The following is a 13,922-nucleotide window of genomic DNA, read 5'->3' on the forward strand; positions in this document are numbered from 1 at the left end:
AAAAAAAAAAAAAAAAAAAAGTATCCCTTAATCCCTATTTCCTTGAATGTTTATATCATGAATAGGTGTTGAATTTTGTCCAAGGCTTTTTCAGCATTTATAGATATGATTTTGTTTCTTTAGATTCATTAATATGGTATATGATATTAATTTGGCACATGCTATTAATATTAATAGATTAATTTTGAAACAACCTTTCTTTTCTAGAATAAATAAGGGGACTTCCCTGGTGGTGTAATGGTTAAGAATCTGCCTGCTAATGCAGGGGACATGGGCTTCAGCCCTGGTCCGGGAAGATCCCACGTGCCATGGAACAACTAAGCCTGTGCGCCATAACTACTGAGCCTGTGCTCTAGAGCCTGTGAACCACAACTACTGAGCCCACGTGCCACTACTACTGAATCCCGCGTGCCTAGAGCCTGTGCTCCGCAGCAAGAGAAGCCACCGCAATGAGAAGCCCACACCGCAACGAAGAGTAGCCCCCGCTTGCCGCGACTAGAGAAAGCCCGCGCACAGCAACAAAGATCCCAATGCAGCCAAAAATAAATTAATTAATTTAAAAAATAGAATAAATAAGACTTAGTCATTATATATTATTTTCTTCAAGAAAAGGGGGGGATGGAATTGGATACCAATGATGACAGCTACGATTTACTGAACAATTTCTCTGTCCTCTGTATGCATTATTGTCTGATTCAATCCTCAAGATACCTATGTGAAGCAGGCTTTATCATCCCCACTTCACAGATGAGGAAACTGAGATTAACAATGGTGAAGTAGCTAGCAAATAAAAGAGACAGGGCTGGGCTTCCCTGGTGGCGCAGTGGTTGAGAGTCCGCCTGCCGATGCAGGTGACGTGGGTTCGTGCCCTGGTCCGGGAAGATCCCACATGCCGCGGAGCGGCTGGGCCCGTGAGCCATGGCTGCTGAGCCTGCGCGTCCGGAGCCTGTGCTCCGCAATGGGAGAGGCCACAACAGTGAGAGGCCCGTGTACCGCAAAAAAAAAAAGAGACAGGGCTGGATCTTGGGTCTCAGTGATTCCAAAGGCCTTAGTACTACATAGGCAGCATTATTTAGCTGTTATTTGGATATATTAAAAATGCTTATTATTTGATAAGGTGTTGGAAGGGGAACACCTCTGTAGGAACTGGGGGGAGGGCCTGCCCCTACTTCCCAGAACCCTGAGCTGCCCTGCTCAGCCCATCCTGCCCGAGGTCAGCAGAGGAAGGTTGTGATGGGCTGTGAGGGCTGCCGACCATGTGGCTGCCCCAAGGCCAGGCAGCAAGCAGCCCTCAAGGCCTGCCACGTCCCCTTCCAATCTCAGCCTTGATCGGTCCCAGCATTTATGTCTCAGGCTCCAGGAAGTGTGGGAACAACCAGGAGAACGAAGACGGGTCCAGGGAGGTGCTGGGCTGTGAGGGAACAAAGCAGAGGGAAGAAAACCCTAACCTCCACTCCCTGCTGGTCCTGACTGTCCTGTTTTCTAAGAACAGGCAGCCGGCCGAGGGATTATGTAACTTCTGGTGGGCATGGCAGATGGCGTGCTGGCTTGGACACCTCAAACCCAGCACTGACACTAACCTTCCCTGACGTGGCACCCCGGCCTCCCCTACTCTGGGGTGTGGAGCAGAGAGGGATGGGAAGCGACCCAAACTCTTGTCATCTACCTCAATAGCCGTGGCCATCTAGGCCATGGGGAGAAGCCAGGGCCCACCCGCCAGCGGAAGGTTCCAGCCAGGGAAGTGGAAACGCAGGCCCTCTCCTGCCTGCCCCACAGCGAACAGCTCTCTGCACAGCCCCTGGGGGAACAGAGCCTGCTGTGCCGGCCTCCTTCCACCTCAGATCAGTGGCCCCTGGGGTTTGGAGAAGTTTCCAAAGCACCTGTCCAGGCATTTTTCTCCCTGGGCCCTACCTAGCGTTCAGCTTCTTTTATTCCTTTTGCTGATGGGTAAACTGAGGCTCAGAGAGGGTGAGTGATTTGCCTGTCACACAAAGACAGATCTGGCCCTACATTTTCCTGCTGGTACATCCCACTCTGTACGGACACAGTTGACCTTAGAGCTGAAGATTCCAGACTCCTAGTCCAGTGCTCTTTCCAAATGCCATGACAACGCAGGCTTCTCCTCAGGCGGCTCAACAAGTCACCCTGTGGGCCATCCTGAACTTTATGTCTAATACTCCCTACGTCAAGAGGGGAATATTGGAAAGAAAGGAGGGGTGTAACCAGCGATTTGCAGATTGATTTCCTCCCAGGTAGAAAGAAAAGGGAGCTGACCTTTACTGACCATACCTCATCTCATTTTCATCTCCCCAACAACCAATCAGGACCCCCATTTCACAGTGAGGCGATGCAGGCTAGGGGAATTACAGCTAGTGTCGGAGCCAAGACTTGAACCCAGTTTACTGATTCTAGGGCAGACCCTCTTCCACTGGACAGATGAGGACACTGAAGCCCAGAGAGGGAAAAGGACTAGCTCAATGCCACACAGCAGATAAGCTGCTGGCCAGGATTAGAATCCGGGTTTCCCACTGCTCAGCTTAGGACTCTTTCTGTATGTGTGTGTCTGTACAGAGTGGGACGAACCAGCAGGAAAATGTGGGGCCTCACATTTGCAGCAGGGGTTGTTGTGTCCATCAGCTCCGGCTATCTCGGGCTGCCAGGCAGGAGTTCCAGATGAACCTGTGTTAGGGGCTCCTGGCAAGGGCCGGCAGGTGCCCAGCTGTGAGCGTGGCAGTGGGCCCAGGAATACTGCTGCCTCGGCTAAGGGCCTGGGGGTGTTTAATCTCCCAGGGGTGCTCCCTGAATGCTAACACTGGACGCAGTGCCAAGGGGAGCCTGGCTTAGCCAGACTCTGCAGCCAAAACTGCTCCCCTGTATCAAAACCAGCTCCTGCCAAGACGCTGCTGGCAGTTGCTCTGGAGGGCTGAGGCCTCCAGTCAGACCCTGCCCATGAGCCTTCAGATATACTGTCTCAGCCCACACCTGCTCCCAGGCCCCAGGGCCAGTGTCCCTGCAATGGACATTCTCTTGAGCCACTAGAAGGCAAGGTGGAGGGGAATGATCAATGGGCTTGAGACTGCAAACAGGAAACAAACATCTTTTTTTGTTTGTCTGTTTGTATTTGTTTCTTTGGCCGTGTCGCCTGTGGGATTTTAGTTCCGTAACCAGGGATCGAACCAGAGCCCTCAGCAGTGAGGGCACAGAGTCCTAACCACTGGACCCCCAGGGAATTCCCAGGAAACAAACATCTTTAAAGGGCCTGGACCAGCCAGCCGTGGCTTGTGAAGGCCACCTTGCAGGTGAGTACAAAGTTTACCAGCCCAGCAAATGTCTGCTAGTCTGCTTTCTCCACACAAAGGGGCAGAGGGCACTTGACGGCAGTCCTCGATTAATTCTTTGTGGTTCCACTGGATTTAGTGAGTAAATTCTTTGCTACCTAGGGGCTCTGACCACTGAAGATTTGGCTCTGACATCCATGGTACCCTGTGCATAGTAAGTGATCAACGATGGAAAGCAGGAGAGAATGCAGGGAGAGAGGTAGGCAGAGCGGGGGAGGGGTGGGGCTGTAAGCAAAGCAACGAGAATCTTCTAATTCTTTGGTTGCGCACCTACAGTAGCAAGTCCAAAGCGTGGCAGGGAGTGAGTCATAGCAACCTCTTGGGTGAGGAAGGCTTGCATGGTTCCTCATTCATCTGTTCTACAAGTGTTTACCAAGCACTCTTTGTGTTCCAGGAACTGTGCTGGGTGCCAGGCACATGCGAGTGAGCAAAATCAGAGCAATCAGACCCAGGCTCCCTAGGCACCTAGTGTCACAGTTGCTCTCCTGTCATCCAGTTGTTTCAACCCCATCCTGTCTCCACCCGCTGACCCTGCCTCCTTGTCCCCAGGGCCCTGGCTTGGGTGACAGGAAACAGAAGGGTGGGAACCTGCCCCATAAGACATACCCCACCCCACCCCAGGTCACCCCTCTGTCTCTGAGTCTCTGTCCTGCTTTTTCACAGAATGACCAAAGGTGGGATGGAGGAGGGGAGCCAGGAACAACATTCCTGGAATCCCGGTCAACTTCTTATAAGCTCTGCATCCTCCATGGGTGCCCAGGCCCAGGCTGGGCAGGCGGGCGCCTCTGATTGCATTACAGAGCTGCTTGCCTTCGGCTCTGTCTCCTGACGCCAGTAATGCCTCCAGATACCAGTCAGGGCCTCTGGGGGTTACAGCCTCCTGGGCGATCTCAGCAGAAGACGTTCCTCCCAGACCCTAGGGATGCCTCCTGATATCCACCAGGCCCAGGTGGGCATCGGGGACCAGAAAAGGCAGCCTCCTTCTTCTTGCCCCTCTCCCTGGCTCTCTGGTCAACAAGGAAACTGCCACCAGGAACTCTCTGTCCCCCTGCTTTCCTGCCCAGAGATGTACAGGGAGAGAGCAGCCAGACTGGGGGCAGGGAAAGGCAGGTAGCAGGGAGGCCAAGGGGAATCAATGGAACCTACTCTGTGCCAGGACTGCATGTTTATCTCACATCACATCAGCATCCAGTGAAGTCAGCGAGGTCATCCCCACCCCACAGATGGGGACGCTGGGGTACACAGAGGTTGAGCCACCTGGCCCAGGCACTCAGTAGGAGTCAAATCCTTTTAATTCCAAAGCCTTGGCTCTTTCGACTAGGAAGAGACCCCTGGCTCCAGAAGTCTTGTTTTACCAGATGATCAGGTGGCTGAATTCAGAATCCGTTTCCTGGGTGGATGTGTCAGACATTCCCACCCCACACCATCACATACACACCCCCTACCAAGAAGGCCCTTTCTGTTCACCCAAGCTCTGCTCATCCTTCCAAAGCCAGTCAAGCACCATCCTCCCCTCCTCCAGGAAGCCTTCCCTGACCAACCACCCAGGTCCACAGGAGCTTCTCTCAACAGCTGAAGGATTTCCTGTTGTTATCACCCAATACATGGCACCAATAACAACGAGGAGGAGGAGAAGGAGGACAGTGAGTTTTACTGGGCGACTCAGAATGTGCAAAGCATTTGCATACATTATCTCACTCATCCCCACAAGGATCTGATGAGATTGGTGCTATTACCATTCCCCCTTTACAAATGAAGAAACTAAAGCTCAGAGAGGGTAGACAACTTGCTCTAGGACACATAGCCAGATGCTGGAATAGCCAGGATTTGAACCCAAGTAGTCTGACTGCACAGCCCGCCCTCTAAGCACCATGCCAGATCCCTCCCAGTACACACATCTTGGCTCGTCCTCAGAAGGGCTCCTCTCTGTTGCCCCATCATACACTCCTGTTGCACCCCAGCATCACAGGTCTGGCACGTGGCTTATGCTTCAAGAAGAGACACAAATCAACTCAAGGGTCAGGCTGGCACTTTGCCCACCACTGACCCCAGAGCCCAGCAAATGCTCAGACTGAATGAATGTCCATGTGCACCAAGTTTTAGGGCTCGGTGTGTTCCAACACCCAGTGTGGTAACAGGAGTCCTCATTCCCCACCCCCACGCTCAGCCACCCTCCACTCCTGAGAAATGAAACAGTGGATGGGATGGCCAGGTCTGGACAGTGTGTTCCTGCCACACCCTCCAGAGGCCCCCCTTGAGCCTTGTGGCAGTGGAAGAGTCGGGCAGCAAGTGCCTCTCTGCTCACATGCCCAGGATGCCTTTGGCGATGGGGTCCTTCTCTGCCTCCCGGGCCCTGCTTGACATCTGGGGCTCTGAGTCTGTGAGGCAGGAGATGCTCATGAAACAAGAAAAAGGGACCGAGGTCCCAGAGGGTGATTTATAGCTTTGGAGAGAGAGACCCAGGGCCGCATAATGCTCACAAGGGCATTCTAGTCGATATATTGAGCTTCTGGAGGGGCCTCTGTAAACACAGTGGTTCTGGGCCATGGTTACCTCTGTCTCTTGTTGGTTGCTGGGGCCTATTCACATGGAACCAGACAAAAACCCCAGAGCCCCTAAGGATCATCCTTCCACCTTTCCCCCATCCCAAATTTACAGATGGGACCCAGAGAGGGAAAGCCACTTGCCTAAGGTCACACAGCAGAGAAAGAGCAAAAACCAGAGTCCCCTAACTCGCAGGCCAGGAGCTGCTGGGCCTCCAGGCCCTGAGCCTCCCTGCTTTCTCCTCCCCCCACTCCCCTGGAGGAGGACGTCTCTGGCATCGCACGGCTCTCTCCTGAGGAGGCTTTGCCTGAGTGCTCCCTGAGCTCTGTGTGCCAGGCCCTGTACTTTATATCAGGTCATGTGATCCTCAAAACAACCCTGTGAGGACGATATTATTATTATCATCCCCATTTTACAGATGAGGAAACTGAGGCAGAGCACAGTTACATGAACTGCCCAAGGCCACAGAGTTAGTAAGTGGCAATGCTGGGGGGCTATGCTAAACTCCTCAGAATCCCAGTTGGCCACACCATGTACCCACAGCTGAGGCCCTGGGGAGGGGCCTCTGCGAGAAGGGGTAGGTAGAGGGGCTGGGGCTTCCTGGAGGTGATGAGAAGTGAGCTTGCCCCCTCCAACTGGCTCATGAAGTAGCTGGGCTGAGGATTCTGTGCTTCCCTTCTTACCCACTCTGTGTTCTCTGATGGGGGCCTGGCAGGAGGCAAAGAAGTATACCTCCCCATGCTTCCATCCCCAACATAATCCCTACCATTTCTTAAAAAGTGTTTTCTGGGCGCACTCCATCTTCAAGAACCACAGAGAGCAAATCAAAGGATAAGAAATCTTTTCATCTCCAGTGCAAGAGGTAGCTGAGAGGGGCGGGTCCCCCAAGGCACACCCCTTCAGCTGAGCCTGGGAAGTCCAGGATGGAAATATGGCCGAAGGTTGGCTCACCAAGGATTGGTGTCCACGCAGGATAGAGGCCTTGCAGATGATGACAGGGCCAACTTCTCAAGAGTGGGAGGAGTCTCGGGCCTTCTTCACCCCGCCCCCATCTTGTCTCCTCTTCAGAAATGCTCTTAGAAAGACCCAGAAATGAGAGTCAAGGTCCGGCTCACATCACCTCCTCCAGGAAGCCCCAAGGCTCTCTTCCCTGAATAGACAGTTGACCCTTGAACAATACTGACTTGAACTGTGTGGGTCCACTTATAGGCAGAGTTTTTTCAATAAACATAGTACCTGTATTTTCATTTTACACATCTTTAAGTTAATCGTGGGGATGAGTTTATGTTCAATTAGAGATTACAACATGTGGAATCAAAAGAACTAGGGTTTGAGTCCTGATTCTATCCAAACCATTTCAGCTTCCTGCCTTTGGGTGAGTCGCTTATCAATTCCTTTATTTTTGAGGCTGAGATAGCAGACAGAGGATTTTTAACTGTTGGGGAGTCAGCGTCCCTAACTCCGAGTTGTTCAAAGGTCAGCTATAGTGTCGTTGCTCTCATCTGCTACACACAGGGGCTCTCGGAATGTCATTTACCATTTTTTGGAGTGGACATCAGCATCCCTCCCACACAGTGACCACCTTGAGGGCTGGGGCCAGGGCTGCTCTGGCTCTGACCCAGGTCTGAGGTGGGCTTCCTAAGTGGCACCCACCTCCCCAGTGGGGTTCTTACAAGGACAAACTGAGGTCTTACGTATGAGGGTTTTATAATCTGTAAAGCAATATGTATATCGGTGGAGCTCTGATTTTCCTATAGGTCTCTCTGGTCCACAACAGCACACCTTATCCTAGAGTTAAGGAAGGCAGGGGAGCCCTTTGTGACCATGGAAATGAGGAAGAGAGGAGTCCAGGGCTCATGTATGTGTCTGTGTGTGCATGTGTCCTCTTAATTGCATCCACCAGAGTCCCAGGCCCAGCCGTGCCTGCCCATGTTGCTCTCCATGAGGGATGCCACTCACCCAGGCTTTGCTTGCCTCTTCTCTGGCAAATTCCAGTGGACACCCCACTACCCCTGGAGGGTGAAGCATGAACTGGACCCAGATCAGAGCAGATCTTCAAACCACAGGCCCTGTCACTGTTCTAGGGAAGCTGGGAGCTGACTGCAGGAGACCCCAGGACTCGGACCCCTGTCCTCCTGGGGGTAGGCACTGAAGCTCCTGGACTGGCTTTAGGGCTTGTCTGTGGCCAGTCTGTCCCACCTGCCCTCAGTGGGGGAAGCCAGCTTCCTCCCTTCCAACTCCACAACCCGGCATTCAGACAAATGGACCAAATCCTGCTCACCTGGGTCCCACCTCAAACAGGCATCCCTAAGAATACAAGAGAGGAGCTTCCCAAGCCTGGTGGTGACTCACCGTCCCCACACAACACATTCCTATTTACACACAAACACACCACAGCTGCACCCATATGTACACTGCATACCTCCCCCAACCAAACACACACACAGCCACCTACATCACACATCCCATATGCAAAAGGCACAACTCAGCACACACACTCATTCCTCCTGCACACTTCACCTCCACACCCAGCACCCAATGCAGCACCACACCTACCCTCACCTCCCACTGCACACTCCCGCCCCCGCCCACCTCCTCCATACACATTCTCACCCCACTCACTCCTCCATGCACGCTCTCACACCCACATCCTGTCTTCCTCGAGAAAAGAGCCGCCCAGAGGCGGGGAAGTTGTGAGGCACTGAGGGCAGCCTGCTCTGGGAGGTGAGAAGGAGGGAGGCTCTGCTGCGAGCTCACTCCCTAACCAACCGTGCCCTGAGAGCTGCGGACTCCCGAAGACTGATTTAGCTCCGCAGGGGAGGGGGTGGAGGGGACTGGCCAGGGGGCCGAGGGGGATCAGGGTGGCTCAGGATAGGAAGGGAAGGGGGAGCGGGCCGTGCCAAGGTGTGCGCAACCCCCAGGTACCCGCGCTGAATCAGCCCACCAGGCGGAGATGCTAACCGGGCCGCTGTGTCCGCAAGGGTAAATTCGGAAGCTTCCAGCAACCCAGGGCTTTGGGAGAGAAGGGAGAGGAAACAAAAGGGGTAGGGTGGGGGGAGCGGGGAGGCGGCTGATTTATGCCAGCACTTCAGCAAACGTTTTCGCTGCCATTAGCCTCGCAGCTTAGGAGAGAAAGGGGCGCCACAGGGTACCGGTGGTCGGGCCTCGCCAGGGCTTGCCTGCCCTGCGGGGTCGTGGGGGGCAGCGGCTGGCAGAGAGGACGGGGTCTCACCTGGCCCCGGCTCGCAAAAATGCACTAGGTCGGGTGGGGGAGAAACTCCCAGGGCCCCAGCAGCACCTAGCTGAGTGCGGGCCCAAGGGGGGCAGCAGGTGGTGGCCCACGCCCAACTTCAGAAGCAAATCTAAAGGATGGAGGGCACACATTCCCTCCAGCCTTCTGAAACTACCCTTCCTCATATTATTCTAATTATGGTATTCTAAATTTTCCTTTAATAAAAGGAAAGAAACAGAAAAGCACAGAACATACTTGTTTGGTTTCATTTTGCCTTCACAGCTTTAATGATTCCGTTTGTGGAAGCTGTTTAGAAAACCGGGGAGGACGAATAGGAGGAGGAAGAGGCCAGAGTCACCAGCTCTGGCCTCAGCGGCCAACTTCCTCCTCTCTGCCCCTGGGTGCCAGCCTGCCTAGGCAGCAGTTTCTCTCTACTCCCCAGCCCCACGAGGCCAACCCCTAAACCCCAACCTATGACCCCTATCTCTCCTCCCTTTCCTCCAGGCCTCAGGGTGCTCCAAGGTGCCTCCTTGTTACTCCAACCCCAGCGATAAGGTTCAAATGACCATATGTTTGGCCAGCAGGCCCGGGAGGAGGCTCCAGGATGGGCCAATGAGAATCACCAACCAAGCACTTGGAATGTAAGAGATCCACCTCCCCTCCAGCCTCATCCTCAAAGTCCCAGGCAGCCCAGACCCTCCTTAGAAGCCATTGCTGGTAAAAGGGAAGGGGAAGAGGAACGCAGACCTGACCACGTGGTCTGACAGCCAGGAACAGGTCATACATAGTACCTCAGTCCAGGAGAAACTCAACAACAAAGTGAGTTGAGTTTGGGGGAGATGAGCCCCCAAAGCTTCAAAATAAAAAAGTAAAAACCTATTTTGCCCCCAACTATACAAATAGGTACAGAGCTCTGAGGCTGGCTTGTGATTTATCTCACCTGGGGCAGGTGGGGGCTTTTTCTGAGAGGATCAGTGTTGGAAGGCTACCCTTGGGCACTTGCCTGGTCTCAGGGTCTCACCTTGACCTTTGGTCCAGCCCTGTTCCACCTCTCCCAGGTCCCTGCTCCCAATTTCTTTCCACCATCCCCCAGCAAGTCCCAGTCTAACTCAGCTACCAAACCTACTTCATCATTAGCTGCCTGCCTTAGCTGGGCCTTGATTTCAGAATCTCAATCCCAGACCCATGCGGCCAGTCTGCAGCCCAGGTGGAATAAAGGAGCCACAACTAGAATGCGGTTTATGAGGCCTGAGTTCAAATGTCAGCTCTATCCTTGAGTCCCAGTGTAGTCCTGGGCAAGTCAGGGCCCGTCCCAAAGCTTCAGCACTTAAATAAGTGGATTGGAAGAGACAGGAATTGTCTTGGAATTCCTATGGAATTCCCAGTTTGTGGGGTGGGGAGCGAAATTACATACAAAATTCCTCCCCTGCAGTGGTACTTTCACTTTAATGAGAAAACCCAGTAAGACGCTCTTGATTTTCCATTTGTTTAAGTGGAATGGGCATTTGGTACAGAGTAGAGGAAGACAAGGACAGGCCACCACCACACATACATACACACACACACACAGCAGAGACATTAGGAAAACTCTGATTTTAATTGCACCTTAAAAAGAAGTGCTATCATGACACCTTGGTTCCTTCTCAACCATCCCAGCCAGAGGTCAAGGAAAGGCTCATTAAAAGCTCTGGGAAAGGGCTTCCCTGGTGGCGCAGTGGTTGAGAGTTTGCCTGCCAACGCAGGGGACACGGGTTTGTGCCCTGGTCCGGGAAGATCCCACATGCCGCAGAGCGGCTGGGCCCGTGAGCCATGCCCGCTGGGCCTGCGCATCCGGAGCTCCGCAATGGGAGAGGCCACAGCAGTGAGAGGCCCGCGTACCGCAAAAAAAAAAAAAAAAAAGCTCCAGGAAAGGCTGAGGGGAGATTCCCAGGGCCAGCCTGGGCTTTTGAAGGGGCCTCTCCTGGCCAGTCACTTGCTGAAATCTTCTAAGAGTCTCGGGTTTATGGTTCCAGGTTTGATTTCTCCACCATCAAACTTTATGGCTTAAAAAAAAATTCTCAGTGCTGGAAAGGGAACTCATTCCCATGTTCACTGGGAATGGGGGTAGGGGAAAGGAGAGAGAGGTGCCTGCCCCTTGAGGAGAGCTTGGACACGCCCAAGAAGGAGCTTCCCCCTCCCATGGCTGGGACCAAAAGGAGGAGTCCAAAGTGGCCTGAATCAGCCCGCTATTGGACAGGAGCCCTGGATACAAATCTGCAATCTGCTGTCACGTGAAGGCAAGATTTGAGGAAAGGCAACATCCTGGACTTCATTTTCCCCATCTGTGCAATGGAGCTCATGAGGAATCGCTGGGAAGACCTAAAGAACATTCTGAAAAATGTTCTGTGCCTGTGGCATTAGAGTACAAGGGCTGTGTAGGAGGAAGGGGCATGTTCTCGCTCCTGAATGCAGGTTTCTGAGGGCAAAGGGAAGGCAGCAGGCTGACCCCACCAGTTGGCCCCTCTCCAGGCTGGTGGACAGGCAACCCCTGCTGCGCTAAGTAATGAGAACAATTCCAAGGCCAGTTCTGCTGCTAGTGAGAAATCAAAGCCCGGTATTAGCCACCCACTTCTGGCTGGGTACCAATCATGCTCAAATCCATCAAAGCCCTGGGCCTGGCGTTTCTTCTGGGGAAGGTGGGGGCCGGAGGCTTTGTTAAGCAGGCAAGGCAGGCCACCCCCAGTCTCCCCAGCAGAGCCTACTCTGCAGCTCTGGAGAACTCTAGGCCAACCAGTCTTGTCTTTCTCCTGCATCCCCAGCTCCCCACCCTCAGTAACCCCAGTATTTATTCCTGATACCCTTGCCCTGCCGGTCCAAACACAGCTTCCCAAGACCCAATCCTGCCCATATGCCATTTACAGAGACTTCACCCAACCCTCCAATCACCTCCCCTCAAACACCCCCAAACCAGACACCAACACCCCAACCCAGCACCTCCCACACCCAACTGCACTCTTTAAAACAAAGTTGGTCACTCAGCAGCCTGCTTCCTCCCCCATCATTACCTTCCAACTTCAAAACACGGCTTTAAATACCAGAGTCTGCCCAAATCATAATTAATGTGGATCAAATGATTGTGTCGTAACTTTACAACACAAGGCTGGCAAAAAAAAAAAAAAGTGGGGTATGTGCTAAAACCAAGCCCTCACTCCTGGGCCATGGGAATCATTAATTCCAGAGTGAGGAATAGCTGACTATAAGTGGGGGAGGCGGGCGTGGGACGTTCGGGGCGCGGCACATCATGTTCTTATGTTCTGAAGACACTGTCCATTTTACACATGGGGAAACTTAAGCAACATGCCTTGTCATATAGGACCTGCAGTATATGCCCTTTCATCTACAATTCACTTTTAATAAATTGATGTAGCCACACTGCGGAGTCCTGAAAGTGGTTGGGATTCTATTTAGTCACTGTTACCAAAAGTCTTCCCTGCCCTGGCTAGATGAGGACCCAGCCAAAACTAAGTTGTCTTTTGAGAGAGAGAGAGAGAGAGAGAGAGAGAGAGGAGAGAGAGAGAGAAGAGAGGGAGAGAGGAGAGAGGAGAGAGGAGAGAGGAGAGAGGAGAGAGAGAGAGAGAGATGGGTTGCCTCCCGTGTGTCCACCCGCTCCCCAGGAAGACGCAGCCCAGTCAGCTACGCCCGGCCCAGCTACAGACCAGCGAGACGTGTACACAACCACGGCGGGAGAGGGGGAATAGGGACTTTATTTTAGGAGCCGAGCCGACTCCCTTAAGGCATCTTGCTGGGTCTGGAGTAGGAGCGTGGAGAGCGCACCTTGTCGGCTTCCCAGACGGGGAGTGTGTCAGTGACTCATTTAAAAGGAAACTCGTCAGGATCACTACTTACTCCTCCCCCCACCACACACCACCAACACCCAGAAAAAAATTCTTCCAGGTCTGCGGATCCCAAGATCTCGAGGAAAGCTGTACATGCAAGACAGCCCTATTCCCTTCGATAACAAAACCCTGCAAGCTGGCCTCATCTGGCTGGCGGAGCGGACCCGCGCTTCCCGTGTTTAAGGTTTCTCGCTCCCTCCTTCTCATTTGCGGATTCGGGTCTGTGTCACGCTAGGAGTCTGGGCGAGCCGGGACCTGGACTAGGAAGTTGCCGGCGAAGGGCAAGCGAGCGCACACCTGGCCTGTGCAGCGACTGTGGTTTTTCGGCGCCGCTGCCAGGCGCGCGCGAAGCCAGGGGTCCCCCGGAGGCGCACACCCCGACATGGACACCGTTCCAGAGAAAAGAAGCGATCTCTCCCTTCCAGGCGGGAGCTGAAGGGCCTGAGCAACACCCCCGCCCCGCCCCGCCCCGCGAGATGGCTGCGCCATCGCCCACTTTGCTGGGGCAGAGAAATCTACCTTTTAACTTGGGCGCCCTTACCGCTTTCCCTGTGCACTGACGGAGCGATAGACCACCTCAACTTCAGGGCAGAGTGAGGCGCCAGGGTCCCCTCGCTCCCCTCCCCCATGCCCGAACGCTCCCTACCTGCTTGGCTCAGCCTCAGGTCCCAGCAGAGCAGGAGTGTCAGCAGTAGCGCGCCCCGCGCTCCGCTCCGGACCCACATGCTCCCGCGGCCCGGCTCGGGCGCCTCTCCCCCGGGGCTCTCTCCCTGGCCCCAGCCTCGCCGCCGCCGTCTCCGCCGCCGCCGCCTCCTCCTCGCCGTCCTCCCCGGCGCCCGGCCGCGCCAGCCCGTGCCCTCCGTGGGGGCAGAGGCAGCCACGCTTCGTAGAGGGCTGCCCGGCGCTCGGAGTGCGATGGGTACCTGGCGCCCG

General features: G+C 54.1%; 1 protein-coding gene across 2 annotated transcripts in view; it reads right to left on the reverse strand.

Annotated features, from left to right (window-relative positions):
• UNC5B (unc-5 netrin receptor B) overlaps positions 1 to 13,714 on the reverse strand; it is an 84,878-nt gene extending 71,164 nt beyond the window's left edge. For both annotated transcript variants that reach the window (XM_007454694.1, XM_007454693.1), the window contains exon 1: positions 13,636 to 13,714. In XM_007454694.1, coding sequence (XP_007454756.1) covers positions 13,636 to 13,714 — 79 coding nt within the window. The remainder of the gene's footprint in view (positions 1 to 13,635) is intronic.
• Between the last annotated feature and the right edge of the window lie 208 nt (positions 13,715 to 13,922).

Source organism: Lipotes vexillifer, unplaced genomic scaffold (assembly GCF_000442215.2).
Source record: "Lipotes vexillifer unplaced genomic scaffold, Lipotes_vexillifer_v1.1 scaffold205, whole genome shotgun sequence".
NCBI classification, from domain to species: Eukaryota; Metazoa; Chordata; class Mammalia; order Artiodactyla; family Lipotidae; genus Lipotes; species Lipotes vexillifer.